This window comes from Python bivittatus, unplaced genomic scaffold, assembly GCF_059951505.1.
Source record: "Python bivittatus isolate LINGU-HERP-01145 unplaced genomic scaffold, Pbiv_v1 ctg000040_np1212, whole genome shotgun sequence".
Lineage (NCBI taxonomy): Eukaryota > Metazoa > Chordata > Lepidosauria > Squamata > Pythonidae > Python > Python bivittatus.
This window is the reverse complement of record NW_028277032.1, coordinates 5,473,427-5,491,035: the sequence shown is the minus strand read 5'-3', so window position 1 is coordinate 5,491,035 and position 17,609 is coordinate 5,473,427. Positions and strand designations below refer to the sequence as shown.

The window sequence follows — 17,609 nt, the reverse complement described above, 5'->3', positions numbered from 1 at the left end:
TGATCATCTTTATAGTTCTTCTGTGAACCAGTTCCAGTTTCTCCAAAATCTTCTTAAAGTGTGGTGCTCGGACCTGGACACAGTTCTCAAGGCTGGGGCCTGAACAAAGTAGAATAAAATGAAACAGTTACATCCCATGATTAGATCATCTAATTCAACCTCTCTAGTGCAGGAACTTCCTTTGCGGGAGATGTTACAGCAAAAGCTGGCTGGCCATTGCAGCATCCCTGACCAGCTTCTGCTGTAACATCTCCAGCAAAGGAAAGTCCATTGTCTCCTGTTCCAGTGTTGAACAACCCCTAGCATTAGAAAATTGTTCCTGATGTCCAACCAAAATCTACTTATTGTAATTAATGCCTTTGTTCCTTGTCCTATCTTCTGGAGCAACTCTGAACAGTTCCGCTGCATCTTTTCAGCCCTTCAGATGCATGAAGACAACTGTCACATCTCCCTGTAGCCGCCACTTCTTCTCTTCCCCAGGTTAACTTACCCAGCACCTCCGTTCCTCTTAATTTTTTCTTTTGGTCTCTTTATCTTGCTTGCTTTGGACATGCTCCACTTGATCCAGGTCATTCTTAAAATAGGGTACCCATCACCCATCAGAGACTTCCATGAACATGGATAGGAACAAAATGGCTATTGTCATCCTGAAATGGCAGCCATAATAGACCCTGGATAGGAGAGAGAGTACTGAATGTATATCTAGGCACCCTTTAAAAGCTGAGCGCACTTACCAAGTACCACCCTCACGGGGACCTCTGCTTCTCTGTTTCCTCCCCTCCTGCGCACGGACAGTGGTGGCACGTTTGCATTTGATTCATTCCTGCTCTCCTGCCTTGCTATTTCCTAGAAGTCTAGTTGGGAAAGTTCTGTCACGAATGGATCTGGGGCACATTTCTGCCATGATGAGGTGCAAGTGGGGAGGGGCCCCTAACTGCAGGGGACAAGCCATTCTGGGAGGTAACAGGGCTGGTCTATACAGGTTTGTTTTGTTTCTCGTTGTACACTGCCAAGGTCCAAACTCTCCCCTTGGTCTTTTTGCAGGGAGCTGGTGCAAGGTCCCTCTCTTTCCTAACGGCTGTGCATCCCTCTCCTTTGATGGCCTCAAGGCCGGTTTTGAATTCAGAGATTGTAGTTGTAGAAATGTACACCAGAGTATTCTCAGCAGGAGCTCAAGCGTGCCATGAGCACTGTTGGTCCTGGTGCTTTGCCTTGTCTGTTCAGACCGTGGTTTCTCTTTCTCAAGGCAACGTTAGCGGAAGGCATTTCTTTCCTGCTCCTTCTCAGGCTACAACCTCAGTCAACTGAGGGGAAATTTGTTAGATGTCTCCCCTAGAAGTGTCCTTGACCTTTGCCGCCCAACTTCCCTTCCTCCTCTCTGTTCTGTTCTTCTGCAAACGGTCTACATCTCTTCCTCCTGCAGCTTCCCAGTAGAGTTGGCCACTCAGTCACTCACCCCAGGCAAGAGCTGTTCTGGGGACCCCCACCCCGCTCCTCTTCTAGACAGTTACTCCCCTCTCTTCCTGCCAGCTGCCCTGTTCCTATTCTGCCTCCCTCTTGCTTGCTCAGAGAAGCTCCAGCTGAGCTGGATCAGAGCCGGCGGGCCTCTCCTGCTCATTCCTGGTGGAGCAAAGGGTCTGGCTGGATCAAGCTGGCCTGGAATGACTCGGGGCCCTGAAGGAGAGCTCCGTTGAATGCTGACATGGCTGGGATGGAGGGCATATCCGTGGAAGAGTCACCTTGCTCAGCATACAGAAAGGCTACTCTTCTCTTGCATTGTTCACACACAGGATCAGATGTAACCTTCCAAATTGTCTCGCCTGATGCCAACTTGCTTGTGCAGCTACCTTTTGGCTCCCAGACACAGACATTCTTGAGAGAGGTCAGGAAATGCTGCGGTGCAGGTAGGAAGCGCTGCTGCTGCTGCTGCTGCTGCTGCTGCTGCTTGGCTGGTGTTTAATTCTGCAGTGCAAAAAGGCCCGGATGGTTGCTGGTGCATGTTACCGGGTTCTTTCCTGGGGAGGTTCTTGTGGCATAAGCAAGGAGAGGGAGCTAGGGGTGCAGGTTCGCTGCTGTTCCCAGCACCTTTCTGCATCTTCTCTAGATAAAATCAGTCCTTCAGGCAGCCCGATCTCCCAAGCAGGGTCCTATCAATTTAAAAAGCGAGACCGGTCCAACCCTCAAATCTAAGAAGGCGCATCCCGAGGGACAGGCTGTTGGGGCAGGTCTGGGCCCACAGGGTGAAGTGCCCGAAGCCCACTGACTCTTCAGGCCCCGGCTTATCTCAGGCCCTGGCGCAGCTACCTGGTGGTTACTGCTGCCACCCCCTCTCTTCTGGGGGGCGCCTCATCAGCCGTTCCCTCCTGACCCCTGTCAGCAAAAGAGATGGGGTGCTCACATCCCGTCCTGCCCTTCTGGAGAATAAAAGGTAAAAACAGAGAAAATGAAGTAAGGTGACCAGTAGTTTCAATCCTTCCTCCCCACTCTTGCAAGAGTTTAAAAAGCCCAGTCACTTTAAAAATAAGATAGATAAAACCCAGTTTACGAAATTATATGCAGTGCTCTGGGTAGACCACAAGATGGTCTTGGTTCACTATAATTAGGGATCTCGGGAGAGAGGGGGGCGGGGATTGTGTTTTACATATTAGATGCCAAGAGATCAAAGAAAAATGTAAAACTTGAACTTTGTCTGAAATTAGAATGTCCTAATTATGCAGAGAAGTAGGAATAAGAGAACAAATTTTTGAATACAGACAAGACATTCAGCTTAATGCAATATCTAACCAGAACAGTTACTTACTCCCCAGAAATAAGCAGACTCCCAAAGGAGAATTTTCTGCTTCTTTGTCCCTGGACCTCCTCTGGCTTTCTTGGAGAATTTCAGCCAATTATTAGTCCCAGTTCAGGCAAAGAAATGTCCTCTTTCATGTGCCCAGCATTCTGCCTTTGCTTTTTAAAAGAACAAAACTTTCTCTGTCTAGCAGAGGAGAAGTTGAGGGAATCTCCCAAGCGTATGTGCCCAAACTCATGCCTGAGGGATGCTGCCTGGCATCTAGGCTGGCACAAATTGTGAGCGTTGGTGATTCATAATGCTGACCTTCCCTCCTGTTCCTGCCAAAAGAATGTGACCCACTCCAGAAGTGGTAAATTACTCAACCCTTTTCTCCGGAACTGGCAGCCATTGTCCTCAGCCTCCCTATGGTTCCACTCAGTTTCTTTCCCCTCAAGAAAACCCTGACTCTCCACCATTGCATACAGGCATCTCTGCCTGCCATGCAGAGCTAGACGTGACTCAGGTACCCGTACCTTAATTGTAGTGGCTGAGATCCAATCCTGCAACACTATCCTCTGGGGGTGACCTGGGAGGTAGAAGCAGAGCCACTTCAAGCCAGTACTTTCAACCTCCAAACGCATAAAGCTAGTCTAGAAAGATCCTATGACTGATAAACATTGTAGGAGGAGAGCCAGCGGTAGCCAAAAATCCAGAAGGAATCTGATCACACCTTTTCCATTAACAAATATTATTAAAAAGCCTAAGTTTTTGTGATAGTATCCATTGATAGATATCCATTGATAGTATCAGAAACCAATAAAAGGGAGCCACCAGGAAAATTCAGCACTAAACTGTCTCCGAGCCAGATCTGAACTCAAGCTGGGCTGCTTTCAGGGTCCTAGGAACCAATGAGAAACACTTGATTTTGAGGCCACCAGCTCTCTCTCAAGTAATTGGCTCAAGAAGAGTATATCTGTAACTGAGCACAGTGGTTTTGAGTACTTGGGTCAAGCATCTCTTTGAATGAAGCCAACAGGAACCCACTGTGTTAACTGCTCCCCAAACCTACCGGTGGAATCCTTGAAAGTTAATAAGAAATGAGCGAACCGAAGTTAGAGGGCATTTGGTCAGCGGTATTGTGGTAAACGTCCTCAAGCCGCTTGAGCCGGACTGAGACTGAGAGTAAAGGTCAACCACCAGAGCAGCAGCTCTCCTGCCTAAATCTGACCTGGCTGTGCTTGTGGTGCCCTTTGGAACGGGTTAGAGGCTTTGACGTCCGTCGGAGTGCAAGAGTTGGGAAGCAGACGTTTTTCAGAAGGACCGGAGGGCAGGACATGCTCGTGGTCCAGGAATTCCAGGAAGGGGATCCCCCTGAGAGTGTTTGCTGCCCCATGCTCTATCAGCCTTTTTGGCTTTTCCCTCGCAAGCTTTGCTGGCCTGCTGTGGCGGGTTGGGGTGGGGGAGGCTGGCCTCTCCTCCATGCAGGCAGACCCACTCTGGCCCCAGAGCAGCAGCTCCCACGACCCCGATCTGAGGAGCCATTTCTAGGTACAGAGCCTGTTTTTCCCCCTCCTTGCAGGAGGAGAGTGTGCTGGCAGCCTGCCTCACGGGTGCCCTGCTGCTTCGGTGGTCCCTTCCCTTCCCTTCCCTTCCCTTCCCTTCCCTTCCCTTCCCTCCCCTTCCCCTTCCCCTTCCCCTTCCCCTTCCCCTTCCCCTTCCCCTTCCCCACCTCACCCGCGCTGAAATCCTTCTCCGTCAGCCAAGCTGCTCTGGGTGTCTGGTGAAGCAGCTCCTGGAAGCTGATGCCTTGGAACAAAATGTCTTCTTTGGAAAAGGGGCAACCAGACTCCTTTTCGGGGTGGGGACATTTGTTTGTTTGCCCAGACTTCTCTGAAGCTCCAAGTGAAAACAGCTTTAGTTCCAAGACTGGAGCGAAGGCTGAGATGGAGCGGCTTGTGGAAGCCAGGCTGTGTCCCCCGGGTGCCCCTGAGTCTGGGAACTGGCCGTGAGGCGCCTTGCTCTTGGTAGCCCTGCTGCAGATTGGGGGAATCTGTCCCAGGGGCCTGCGGCTCCTCCTCCTCCGGACTATGTGAAAAGCAGCGATGGTTGCCCTTCCTCATTACTGCCCCCTCCCCGAGGGGAGCTGTCCTGGCCTGCCATTCTCCCGCTGGCAGGAAGACCTGGCCAGGCTCTGTCTCAGGGGGGTTTGGTGCTTCCAGGTGTTGTTGGGAAAGAAGACTGCCCGCCAGAGGGGGAGACGTGGCCTGGCAGCAGCAAGGGGCAGAGCGTGGCTGGTGGGGCCCCCAGGTAGGTGGCTCACAATCCCCCCAGCAGAACATTCTCAGGGGCTGGGTGGGGCTTTGCCCTCTTTTTATTGTGTCACTTTTTGCATCTGTCAAGACAGCTTCCGTTACGGGGCAGCTTTAAACTGCCATTAATTGACAGTATGCAAATGCCTCTTTCTGATTTGTTACTGCCCACAGTTTTCTTGTGGGGACCAAGTCTTTTGGAAAGCAAACTTCACCGGAAGAACCATCATTCCATCTGAGTGGTGGAAAGCAAAAGGCTGGGGTACCTTTGGAACAAATAAAAGCAGAGGCCTCTTCCTGTCTCCAGTGCAATCTTGGGCACTTGAAAACTTGCCTTTTTATTTGTAGGCGAAGTCTCCCTTGCTTCCTGATGCCCTCAGGGGCATGACTAGGTTTTCCCCAAGCAGTTCTAGAGAAGTAGTTTGCTATTGCCTTCTTCCAGAATGTTCCACATTTCCAGCCTAGCCAGCAGCTTTCCTGCTGGTCTCCCATCCAAGCAGGGCTAGACCTGCTTAGCTTGTTGGAGAACAGCTGTAGAGGAGGCCCAGGTGTTGCCATCTTTCTGCATCTTCCTTCACCAGGAGAGGAAAAGCAGCTGCTCTCCTGCAGCCCTTCTCATTCTCTGGACCTATGGGAGCAGAAGGGGGGGGGCGAGAGAAGGCAGGTTCTTGGCAGAGGCCTTTTAAGATGGCTGTTTGCTAGGAAGAAGAGCCTAGCACCACGCTGGCTGCCAGCTGCCGCTAGCCAAAGGGGAGAGGAGCAATCATACTCCCTTTAATTTGCTGATTGGGCAATAATTTAAGTCCACCTTTGCTTTGAGCTCGTCCTTGCCTCCTTTTTTGTCCTGATTCAGCCCTCCTGGAAGACCTCTTCTCTGCCTCCTTCCTCATTTCTAGGCCAAGCAAGCTCCACAGGGAGGGAACCTCAGATGCTCTGGTGTCAAGCAAGACCCTGGACCGGAGAGGATCCACCCTCAGGTCCCAGCTCCTGCAGAAGGAGGACCTGTACACATTCCTCTGCTGTTTCAAGTAAGGGTGGTCTTGCGGGGAACTCTGGGTGGGAGGGATGCCCCCTCAGCTTGCATGAAGGAAGTGAGAGGCTCCCAGCAAAGGGCTGTGGTCTGCGTACCCCAGAAGGGAGCTGGGCAGAGGGTGACAGTCTCTTCTGCCTGGCAAAATGGAGGGTGATAAACTGTTCCCTGCAGGTTCTTTGTTGGTTCATACAATGTGAATGGCCAGTCACCCCAGGAAAGCCTTCTGCCCTGGCTGAGCCATGACCCAGAGCCTCCAGATGTCTACTGTGTGGGGTAAGTCCGCCTCTCTTCCCATGCTCCTCCGGCCCTGTTCTGAGAGCTTTGCCCCAGTCCGATACCTGCTCCACGGGCAAATGTGCAGCTTAGCAGTAACTTGCATGCCATTCATTATCGCCTGATTTTCTTTCCTGTGCTGGGAGGAAAACTCTTTCCTTCCTGGAGAGTGCGAGGCCCCTCAGGCCCTCTCTTGAACACAGCTTTCAGGCACTGGATCCAAGCAGAGAGGCTGCTGTGTTCCACGACACACCCAGAGAAGAGGAATGGTTTAAAGCTGTGACCAAGAGCCTCCACCCAGGAGCCAAGTACGCGACGGTAGGTGGGGCTCCGGCTGCTCAGGGGCCTCTCCTTCTGAAGCCCTGCTCTCTGCATGGCCGACCCCATGGCACTCCGTCAGGAGGTCAGGCCCAGCCCAAGGATGACAGTCCAGCCAAGTTCAGTCCCTTTATTGCTTACGCTATATAGGTAGAATCCTGCCAGATTAAATCGGTACTACTCTGACATAGTGGATATGCAGTCGTATGAAAAAGAAGGTACACCCTTTTGAGTTCTATGCTTTTACGTACTCATACTCCTATTTCCCTTCCACTTTCATGGGTGGGGATGGTGGATCCTGGGATCTCAGTGCTTGGAGGCACTTCCTTGACTAGCAAGGAGCAATGAAAGATGGGGTGGACCTTCATTGAAGCCAGTAGCTGCAAATGAAATGCTACTGGGTTTACCCATTGAATGACAATGAAAGGGCCCACAAACTTAGTGTCCAACTTCTTTGACCGGCTGGTCGATGTTAAGAACTTAGTAGAGAGCTGTACTTTGTTCCCTTCCGAAATCACTGGCCCCTCCTGCCTACGAGCATCCGCAGTTCTTTTGTAAGCTGCCTTCTCCTTTAGTAGTTGCTCTTTTAATAGTTCCTGAGCTGCTTGTTGCTCCCAGAGAAATTCTGTGGCACCAGGTACAGTTCTTTGCTGCGTGGTTGTAGGTAAAACTCATGGGTGGACTCCATTCATTGCTTGGAATGGTGATTTGCCAATTGATGAGTGCACAGAATTGTTATATGTGAATTCTGCTGACAGGAGGAGTGCCGTCCAGTTACCTTGGCTGTATGTGCTGTAGCAGCTTAGATACTGCTGCAATACCTGGTTAGGTTCCTCTACCTCTCCATTTGCGGAAGGGCAGTGGGCTGAAGACAAGTGAATCTGCACATTCAGCAACTGGAAAAGGACCCTCTAAATTCTGGAAGTGAATTGACTTCCTCTGTCGTTGTGTGGTTAACCATTTCTCTATACCTAAATGCGTGGTCTAAAAAGAGCTGTGCCACGGCCTGTGCTGTCAGGAGCCCCCTGCATGGTATAAAATGGGCCATCTTGGTGAAAAGATCTACTACTACCAGTAGAGATGTATATCCTTGTACTGGGGGTTTAGTGTGGTTGGATTGTCCCGACCGAGCGCTCTCTCTAGGATCTCCAAGTTGAGCCCGTTTTTGAAATAGTCCACCCTCAGGGATTCCGGCCAATCAGTGAGTTTTTTTGTTATGCACCGTAACTCTAGGGCATACTCAGCCACCGACTTCTCCCTCTGTCTCAGCCATTGGATGTCGTCTCTGGCCTGCCTGGCACTCAGCGTGTCCTCGAATCTATCCCGGAGTGCCTGCATGAACTCCGGGAAACTCTCTAGCTCAGCTGCGTTGGCGTCATATAGACGGGCGACCCAACCGGCTGCTTGGCCCTCCAATAAGTCGGCCACGTAGGCTACTCGCTCCCCGTCATTGGAGAAAAGGTGGCCACTCTGCTTCATAAAATTCCTCACCTTTGTGAGGAAACAAGGTAGTTGCTCGGGGTCCCCCGAGAACTTTCCGTTCAGGCCCTGGAGTCGCAGCGTGTCCGCCGCCTGTTGGTCTCCTGATACCTCGCCTCCAAGGTGTGTCCTCGGAGCCGAATGGGGCACCGGACCAGCGTTGATCTCGCCCGACTCCTTCTCCGCCTGTGGTTCTGCTGCAGGGGCCTCATTCTCACGAAGTATGGCCTGCAGCATCGCCTGGATGGGTTCTAACCGCTGCTCGAATTTGGCATCCAAGCGGGTTAGGTGTTCCTCCAACTCCCGGGCTTTGGATCCCAAGCCACAACCCGTTGTGACTCCCCATCCTGCTGACCCATCGGGCCCCATGCCGATGCCAAACGACCACCTGGCGTCCTCCAGCACCCTCTCGGCTGTGTCCCCGCGCCCCTCGCTCTGGGCCGGTCCCGCTGTTGCGCCTTTGGGCTTGGGCTCCTCGTTGCACCGCTGGCTCGTGCCTTCTCCGTTGCTGGCCATTTCAGTTAAAGTCGACAGGCTTGGAATACTTGGCTGTCCTGGGGATAGAATTGCGAGCGCTCCTCGGTGATACTGGGTAGTGTTCAAAGGTGAACCCTGGCTTTTTGTAAGGTTTACCCTGTTCGTCTCAGAGAAACTCTCGTGACACGTGTGTTCAGCAAAGAGGTTTACTCAAGCGTAACATAAGTAAGTACAGTCAAAGCCAGGGTTGGCTTGGCATAGCTTACGTGGTATTTTATAGCTTCCCCATTCCTGCACTTTTACCCGTTGCTCAGTTACAGATTACCTGCAGTAATCCCCCCTCGCCCCAATGGCAGATTCAGTCCGGTGCTTTTGTCTTTCTGATTGCCATCTCTGGGTTGTGCTGTTGTTGCCTTTGTTGGGCTTCCCTGTTTGCACGCAAAGCCGGGAGTTCCCGATCGCTCGTTGATCGCTTCCCTTCCGAGCCTCTGCGCTCCCCTTTGTCTGCAGCGCCCGAGGGGAGCCGGCACTGATACAAAGTATCCGCTTGCGGTTTTGAGTTAAGCGCTGCCACCTGTTGCCAATCATTAGAGCGTCCGCTTGCGGTTTCACTTCCCTTTTTCTCCGCTTGTGCCTGGGCGGCGAAATTGACTTAGGTGAAGCTGAGCAGTGCCTTTGCCGTACCAGCCATGCTGGCTGAATCTGACACTGGGGACTTCAATGGTCTGATAAATTCCTCCTGAAGATTTATATCCAAGTATTCTTTTAGAATAGCTAGCTCCTTGGTAGACATAGGATAGTGTCACTTAGCTGGGTGCTTTGCCCCAGGTTTCAGATCAATCGTGCAAACACATTCCCAGTGAGGAGGAAGTGCAGTAGTTTCTTGCCCCCGAAAGACATCTGTGACATCAGCATACTTGGCAGGCAGCTCCACCTCCCTGCTTGGATGCTTGCACGGGTGCCGAGGAGAGCATAGCTGTTCGCCCCCTGTGGTGCTGGCAATATGGGGAGGAGAAAGAGAATGTCCCCGTTGCCCAATATACTGTAAGGTTATGGAGCTGTAGTCATGCGGTGCCTAGCACTACGGCTACTTGTAAGAGGCTGTAATGTAAAAGGGCAGGAACTTTGTTTGTCTGTTGATAGTTAACTGCAACGGAGTTGTACAACGCACAATGGGGCCTACCTACTTCCATGGGTCTTAGCAGGTCTACTGTCAGTAGCTGTAATCCCTGCACCGCTTCCACATCAATGAAGTTCGTGGTAGCCTCAGAATTGATAAGAGCTTCCAGCTCTACCTTGCTACCAGATTCTTAAGGTAACAGGGGTAAAGAAAAATGCTTGCCTGTTCTCTTCAGAATGAGCTCTCCTTATTTGCTGGATAGCCCCCCTTGCAAGCTCTTGTGAGGGAGGCCGGTGAAGTTTCCCTGGTTTGTTGCGGTGGAAGAAACTGGGCACTTGCTGGTGGTTGTTCTGAGGATCTAGCCCCTGTCATTGGATTTCCTGCCAGCCACACTCTGCCAGCCACCCTGAGGCTCCACAGTAAAAACAGAGACCCAGTGTCAAGTCCACGATGTCCAACTCTCAGTTCTGAAGCATTCTCACACAACCAGGCTTGGGTCAGATAAATACTTCTTTATTAAGAGGTACATGTAGCTGGTAAACAGAACATTGCTAAAACTAACGCCTTGGGTAAACCTCCCTCTATTTATCCCCCCTCCCCTTATTGCCTGGCATCGTGACTCCTCTTCACCTGTTGTTGACCTCTCTCCTTCCTCCCTGAGCTTCTTCCTGGTTCTTTGGGCCCCAGCTGCCTGGCCGGCCATCAAGCCAGTCTAAATTGCCCATATATGGTTAAGCTGCTTCCCAACTCCCCTTATAACCATTAACAGCCACCCCCCCCCCCTTATTTACAAGTGGCAGAAACAAATCAATCCAGCTCCCAAAGAATGCAATACAATGGAAAACAACAACAGTTGGGTGATGCAGGTTCTAACACCCAGATTTCATTGTCTTTGCCTCTCTTCTGAGGCTCCCAGTTACAGTTCAAAGGGTAGGGTTGGAACTGTCCACCCAGGTCAAGGCTTCATGTCCAACATGGGCATCTCAGGCTGGGGTGCTCTGGGCTCCTCTCCACCTGAGATTCTGGGGAAAGCGAGAAACCCCTGAAAACTCAGTGGCAACCACCGCACGGAACGGCCTCCCACCAGGCAGCCAGATGACTCTGTTGCTCCTGTCTTTTTAAAAAAGCCCTAACCCTCGAGCTCTCCAGAAGAGAATTTATGTAAGATCCATCATCAGTATGCCTATTATTTTTTGTTATATTTTATGATATGATTTGCTAGTTTAGGGAGCTTCTAGTTATCAAGAACAAGTCATGCCTCAGTCTCCTTTTCTGAGCAGTTCTGTTGACCATGCAAATGTGGTATGATCGACTAAAGAGATGACCATACAAATAGTGTATCTTGACTTCAGCAAAGGATTCAGCAAAGCCTCTCATGATGTACTAACAGAGAAAATGGCAAACTGTGAGTTGGACTATGCTAATCTTAGATGGATGTGATGTTGATTGAACAATTGTTCGAATGAGAATATGTCAATAGCTGCTGGAGGGAAGCATTGAGTGGTGTACTACAAAGCTCTGTTCTCAGCCCTATACTGGTCAAATTGAGTTTGACCAAATTTAGAAAACAGGATTTTCAGATTTGTTGACAACACAAAGATGAGGGGATAGCAAACCCCATTGTCAAGATTTAGGGGAATCTAGGCAAACTGGAAAATTGGGCAGAAACCAAAACATGAATTCCAACAGAGACACAAATACAGTGTCTATAATTTGAGTTAGAAAAATGAAAAGGAGCTGCATGCGGGGTGGGGAAGGGGGATCCATACTGGCAACATTATAGGCAAAAAGATCTATGTGGCTTAGTGGATCATTAGTTGAGTGTGAATGGTGTGATGTAGCTACAAATGGAACAAATGTAATCCTAGGCTGCCCTGTCAAAATGAAGGCAATTTATTGTTCACCTTTACTTGGCATTTGGTCAGACCACATCCAGGATGTTGCCACCAAATTTTAAGAAAAAGATTGACAAACTGGACCCTGTCCAGAGGAGAACAATCAAGATGATAAGGGGCCTGGAAGGAAAAAGGCATTTGTTATGTTTAACCTAGAAATGAAAAGGCTGGGGGAAGACATGAGAGCCGTCTTCATGTAGCAGAATGGCTGTCATGCCAAAGATGGGCAGAATTGTTCCAGAACAGAAAAATTAATGTTTTTAAATTACAAAGAAGTAGATTTTGTTTGGACCATAGAATTTTTAATGTGCACACTCTCTTCCGATCTGCAGTTGGGATGTTTACTTGGAGGGTGGAAGGCAGCTGCATCAACCAGCAGCTCCAAGCTAGACTGGGGAGAAGCAGTGCTCCTGGCTGTGCTGTTACAGAGAAAATCACTTGATTCAAAGCATTTTGCCTCTATATCGGAGGAGGCATTTCTGGCAAACCCCCCCCCCCATCTTTTTGTTTTGTCATTGACGGTTTACAGATCAAACTTGTCCGGCGTGTCGGGATCTTGCTGCTGCTCTGTGTGAGAAGGGAGCTTGCTGCCAATATTTCGGACGTGGGCATAGCAACTGTTGGCTCCCTGGTTGGCATGGTGAGTCTGTTCTCAAGGAAGATTTGGGCTGGGTGCCAGTCCTTCCAAAGACATGGGCAAAACTCTAGAATGGCCCTTGGAGAGGAGTGAGTCTGCAGCTTGGGGGGAATTTGCCAGCCCTGCAGAGGAAAGGGCAAGCAAAAGGTCAGACTTCCCCTGCCACTGGCCCAGACCTGCCAGAAGTGAGGCAGATCCTCAGCCTGATGCAGGGTGGTATGGTCTTTGGGATACCATGTGTCTTAATGGGCTAAAAAAGAAAGAAGAGATGCAGGTAGTCCTCATTTAGTGACTGCAATTGGTTTCAATGACTCAGCTGTTAAGCAAAATGGTCGCTAAGTGAACACATGACAGAGCGAGAGAGAGAAAGAGACGCTACGAAGATCACTGGTTGCTGCCGTCTCATTCAGATAAAGTACTTTTTTTATATAAAGTTTTTATTAAGGGTTCTTACATAGATAAAAGACAAATATGAAAATATGTAAAGAAATGAAAGAGAAAGAGAAAGTGCAAAAAGCAAAATGGTAAAAGAAGGAAAAAAGGATAAACAAGAATCAGAAAAATTAAGCAACTTCAGACCTTCTTTTCAACAGTTATAAACAAATTCTTTATTTTTCCTCCCTCTTAGAAAACTCTTAGAAAACTTAGAAAACTCCAACCAATTAAATTGTTAAATCCAAAAATCATCATTTCATTTTTTTTCATTTTCAGCAAAAAGTTCATAAAGGGTTTCTAGTCTTCTTAAAAAGTACTTACTGTTTGGTCCCTGACAGGTCAGTTTTGCATTTTCTGTCATTTTCAAATCCGTTCCTCCATTGTGGGTGTTTCAATGTTCCTCCATCATTGTGTGTATAATAATCTTGCTGCAGTTACCAAATATAAAATCAGTCTTCTATGAGTCTTTTCTAATTGGCTATCCACAAGTCCCAATAAAAAGAGTTCTGGTTTTTTCTCAATATTAATCTTTCAAATTCTTTGTATCATTGTGTATATTTGTATCCTATATATTTTCTTTGTCACAAGTCCACTATGCATTGTAAAAAGTCCCTTCATGTTTTTCACATTCAGATATTCACTACAAGTACCTTTATATATCTTAGATAATTTCTCTGGAATCGTATGCCAACAGTATGTCATTTTGTAAAAATTCTCTCTTAAATTATAACAAAATGTGGATTTCATCCCATTTACCCACATTTTCTCCCATTGAGCCATCTGTATGTTATAACCAAAACTCTTAGCCCATTTTATTTTTTTTAATAATAATTTTATTAGAGTTTACAAGTACAAAGATAAAAAACTAATACAAACTAAGAAAAATATAAAAAGTAAAGAAAAAAAGAGAAGTACAAAGATACAGAAAAAAGAAAAGAAAAAAGAAAAAGAGAATATATAAAAGATGACTCCCCCTCCCTCCAGACAAGTATAAACAATTTCAGTAACTTAATGCCTTCTCTAGGATTTCAGTTTTAAAAAATCTCTTCTTCCCATATCTCATCCCTTATCGATAATCGAATGATAAAAATTCATCATTCAGTCCTAATCAGCAAAAGTCTATTAAGTGTGGAGTCCTTGGGGTTCTCTGAGCTTGGTTCTTTTCTTGCAAATGTTTAATTACCCAGCTAGGTAACCTCTTCAGTGCTAAAGTGGGATGGGGTTTGCTCTCTATTTATGTGGTGTGGCATGCCTTGCCAGTGCTGGTGGGGGTGGGGGGTTTATTTTGCTCCTCTGGTTGTTCCTTGTTTACTGCTTGATTGTGTGCCTGGTGGTAATCTTTGCTTATCTGGGTGATGATTGCTGGAGATGATTGCTGGTGAGGCGATCTTCTGGTCTTTTGTCTCTTTTGAATAGTATGCAGATGCTGTTTATCTCTATGTATCTGTTAATTGCTGCCTTGTCTGAATCCCATCCCATTTTAGCACTGAAGATGTTACCTAGCCGGGTAATGAAACGTATGCAAGAAAAGAACCAAGCTCAGAGAACCCCAAGGACTCCACAGTTGAACCCTGAGCTACACATATTCACCTCTAAAGTCTATTAAGAGCTACCAAAAATAGTAACATATGTATTTTTACCTTAATAATCCATTTTGTAATCCAACATCACTTTCTCTAAGAAGTAAAGCAAAATAAATCTCTCCCCACTTATAAACAGATCCTTAAAACCTTGTCATCAGTCCTAGTCAAAAAGAAATCCCATTAATAGCTACCAGAAAGCACGACATATATTTTAACCATAGTCAAATAACTTCACTTTGTAACCCTTCTGTTTACTTTTAAAAAGCTTGATCTTTAATCCTGTCAAATAGTGTCCCACAAGTTGATTTCTTATCATTTTGTCTTTGTCTCCTTTCAGAAACAACTTCAGTAGTTTGTCTCCTCTCAGAAACAGCTTTATTGGTTTAACATATTCCTTTTGTAAATCCAAAATAAGAAGGCTTTCCAAGTCACTCTTTTGATTTATTATTTGTAGGTCCCTTTGGTTATTATAACATTAGTTGGTTTCATTTGTAAATCCATTTTGGCATCTTTTTCCATATCATTATACTCTGGCATTTTTAATCTATTTTCAAATGCACAGCATCTTTTTCCATATCCCTTTTATAATCCAGCATTTTTAAAATTCCAAATTCATATTCAAATCAGCCTAAATCTCTGTTTTGTCCAATAAAAGCTGTTGTTCTTCTATATCCTCTGTTATAGTATCAGACAATCTTGTAAGTAATTTCTGAGTACATTGTTCCCAAACAGCTTAATTTCTTCGATAGTCAATTGAATTGTATTAATGGGTGTCTTCTCCTTTAATTGTAATTGTTCTCTCTGGTTCCCACTAGACAACCTTCAAGTCCCCTCTTATCATGTTTATTTTTCAGTCAACAAAACTTTCCCACAGAAGGATTTCTTGCAATTTATTTCAGAAACTTCATATATTCTTTCATAAATTTTTAAACAATCCACAGGAAATATTCTTTCAAGTCCATCTAGCCCCTTAACTTTCCAAAATCCACAATCTAGTCTCCCTTTTGCTGTTTTCCAAAGAGTAAATCTTTTCTTTTTAATCCTTACACTTACATGGAGCTTCTTTCATCCAGGGTAGAAGGAGATTTTCCCTGTGTACTAAAACTTGCCCTTTGGAAGGTTCTTAATTTCTAAGAAATCAGTAAAAAGCAGCTTTTTAAAGTAATTAAGAGAGGAAGTAGGCAAACCCAGTGTTTCTTTGAAAGGCGCCGAACCACGGCTTAGGCATGATGTTTTTCCCCCGGCTCCCAGAATTCTGAGACCTGCTGGAGATCGCTATTTTACAATCTCTTGCAAGGAGCTTCTGTATGGAGCAAACTTGTGGGTGATCCTTGTCCTCTCCTTAATCTGGAGAGGGGTTCCAAGGAGCCGATCCATTTACTGGTTCCTCTTCGCTGTGGTCATCGGCTCCACAAAAGTGGAGCCATCTTCAGTCTGCCATTACTATCCCTGGAAGTCCAAAATTTTTAGCCCATTTTATCATGCAATCCTTAGAATCATAGGATCACAGAATCATAGGTTTGGAAAGGACCTTGGAGGTCTTCTAGTCCAGCTCCCTACCCAAGGCAGGAGTCCTCAGACCATCTTGGACAAATGGTTGTCCAATTTTTTCTTGAAAACCTCCAGCGATGGAGCACCCACAACTCTGAGAGGCAGGCTGTTCCACTGCTTAATCGTTCTCACTGTCAGGAGATTCCTCCTTATTTCCAGGTCGGATCTCCCTCTGATGAGCTTCCACCCATTGCTTCTTGTCCTACCCTCAGGTGCCAAGGAGAACCAATCGACGCCCGCTTCCCTATGGCAGCCCTTCAAGTATTGGGAGACGGCGATTGTGTCTCCCCTCAGTCTTCTCTTCGTTAAGCTAAGCATACCTTTAGCCATTCTTCATAGAATATAGCCTCTAGACCCCTTATCATCTTTGTTGCTCTTCTCTGCACTCTTTCTAGGGCCTCAGCATCTTTTTTGTATTGTGGGGACCAGAACTGGACACAGTATTCCAAATGTGGCCTTGCCAGTGTGGTGTAGAGCGGTACTATCACTTCCCTTGATCTCGATACTATCCCTCTGTGATGCAGCCCAGGACTGCATTGGCTTTTTTGGCAGCTGCAGCACATGGCTGACTCATCCTTAAGCGGTGGTCCAGCAGGACACCAAGATCCCTCTCATAGGCACTGCTGTTGAGCCAGGAGCTGCCTATCCTGTACCTGTGCATCAGGTTTTTCCTGCCTAAGTGCAGGACCTGACTTTTCTCTCCACTGAACTGCATCTTGTTGGTTAGGGCCCAATGCTCAAGTCTGTCAAGTCTGAATCTTGAATCTATCTTCTGAAGTGTTAATAATTCCCCCCGGCTTTGTGTCATCAGCAAACCTGATGAGTGCCCCTTCAATCCCCTCATCTAGGTCATTTATGAAGATGTTGAAGAGCACTGGGCCCAAGACAGAACCTTGAGGTACCCCACTGCATACTTCCCTCCACATAGATGTAACTCCACTGAGGACCACATGGTGAGTGTGGTTGGTCAGCCAACTGCAAATCCATCTGGTAGTGGTACTGTCTATCCCACATTGTTCTACCTTACCAAGAAGTAGGCTGTGGTCTACTTTATCGAATGCCTTACTAAAATCTAAGTATACTATATCCATAGCATTTCCTTGGTTCACTAATTTAGTCACTTTATCAAAGAAGACAATAAGATTTGTTTGGGGTGACCTGTTCTTAACACACCCATGCTGGCATCTAGTAATCACCTTGTTCATTTCTAGCATAAACCTGCTGCTTGATTACCTTTTCCAGGATTTTCCCAGGTATTGATGTCAAGCTGCGTGGTCTGTAGTTTCCTGGATCCACTTTCCCCCCCTTTTTAAAGACTGGAACCACATCAGCTCTTTTCCAGTCCTCTGAGTCTCTCCTTTGAGAGTCCTCCAGGAGCTCTCAACGACTTCATTCAGTGGTTCTGAGATCACATCTACTAGCTCCTTCAATACCCTGGAGTGTAAACCATCTGGTCCAGGAGACTTGAACTCGTTCAGAGCAGCTAGGTGTTCTCTAACCAATTCCTTACCTATTTTGACCTGCATTCCTCTTCTGTCTCCCATGGTGCTGATTTTGACAAGCTGGACTATTTTTTCCTTATGCGTAAAGACAGATGCAAAAACGGAATTAAGCAGTTCCGCCTTCCCCCTGCTACCCATCACCTTCTTACCATCTTCTCCCACTAGTGGACCAACCATTTCCTTGACTTTCCTTTTGCTTCTTGTATATCAAAAGAAATTTTTTG

General features: G+C 47.2%; 2 protein-coding genes across 9 annotated transcripts in view; one reads left to right on the top strand and one right to left on the bottom strand.

The window, feature by feature from the left end:
- The window catches only part of LOC148216940 (uncharacterized), a 589,705-nt gene that overhangs the window by 427,928 nt on the left and 144,168 nt on the right, over positions 1-17,609 (bottom strand). The window lies entirely within an intron of this gene.
- The window catches only part of INPP5B (inositol polyphosphate-5-phosphatase B), a 38,374-nt gene that overhangs the window by 2,508 nt on the left and 18,257 nt on the right, over positions 1-17,609 (top strand). For 6 of the 8 annotated variants that reach the window (XR_015798542.1, XM_088154186.1, XM_088154205.1 and 3 more), the window contains 6 exons: positions 1,791-1,904; positions 4,993-5,080; positions 5,979-6,110; positions 6,287-6,388; positions 6,592-6,706; positions 12,207-12,317. Coding sequence is in view for 7 of the 8 variants with exons in the window: in XM_088154186.1 (XP_088010312.1) it covers positions 1,791-1,904; positions 4,993-5,080; positions 5,979-6,110; positions 6,287-6,388; positions 6,592-6,706; positions 12,207-12,317 (662 nt within the window). In the remaining variant the exon portion in view is untranslated. The remainder of the gene's footprint in view (positions 1-1,790; positions 1,905-4,992; positions 5,081-5,978; positions 6,111-6,286; positions 6,389-6,591; positions 6,707-12,206; positions 12,318-17,609) is intronic. The other 2 variants (XM_088154212.1, XM_088154218.1) reach the window with 2 other exon arrangements.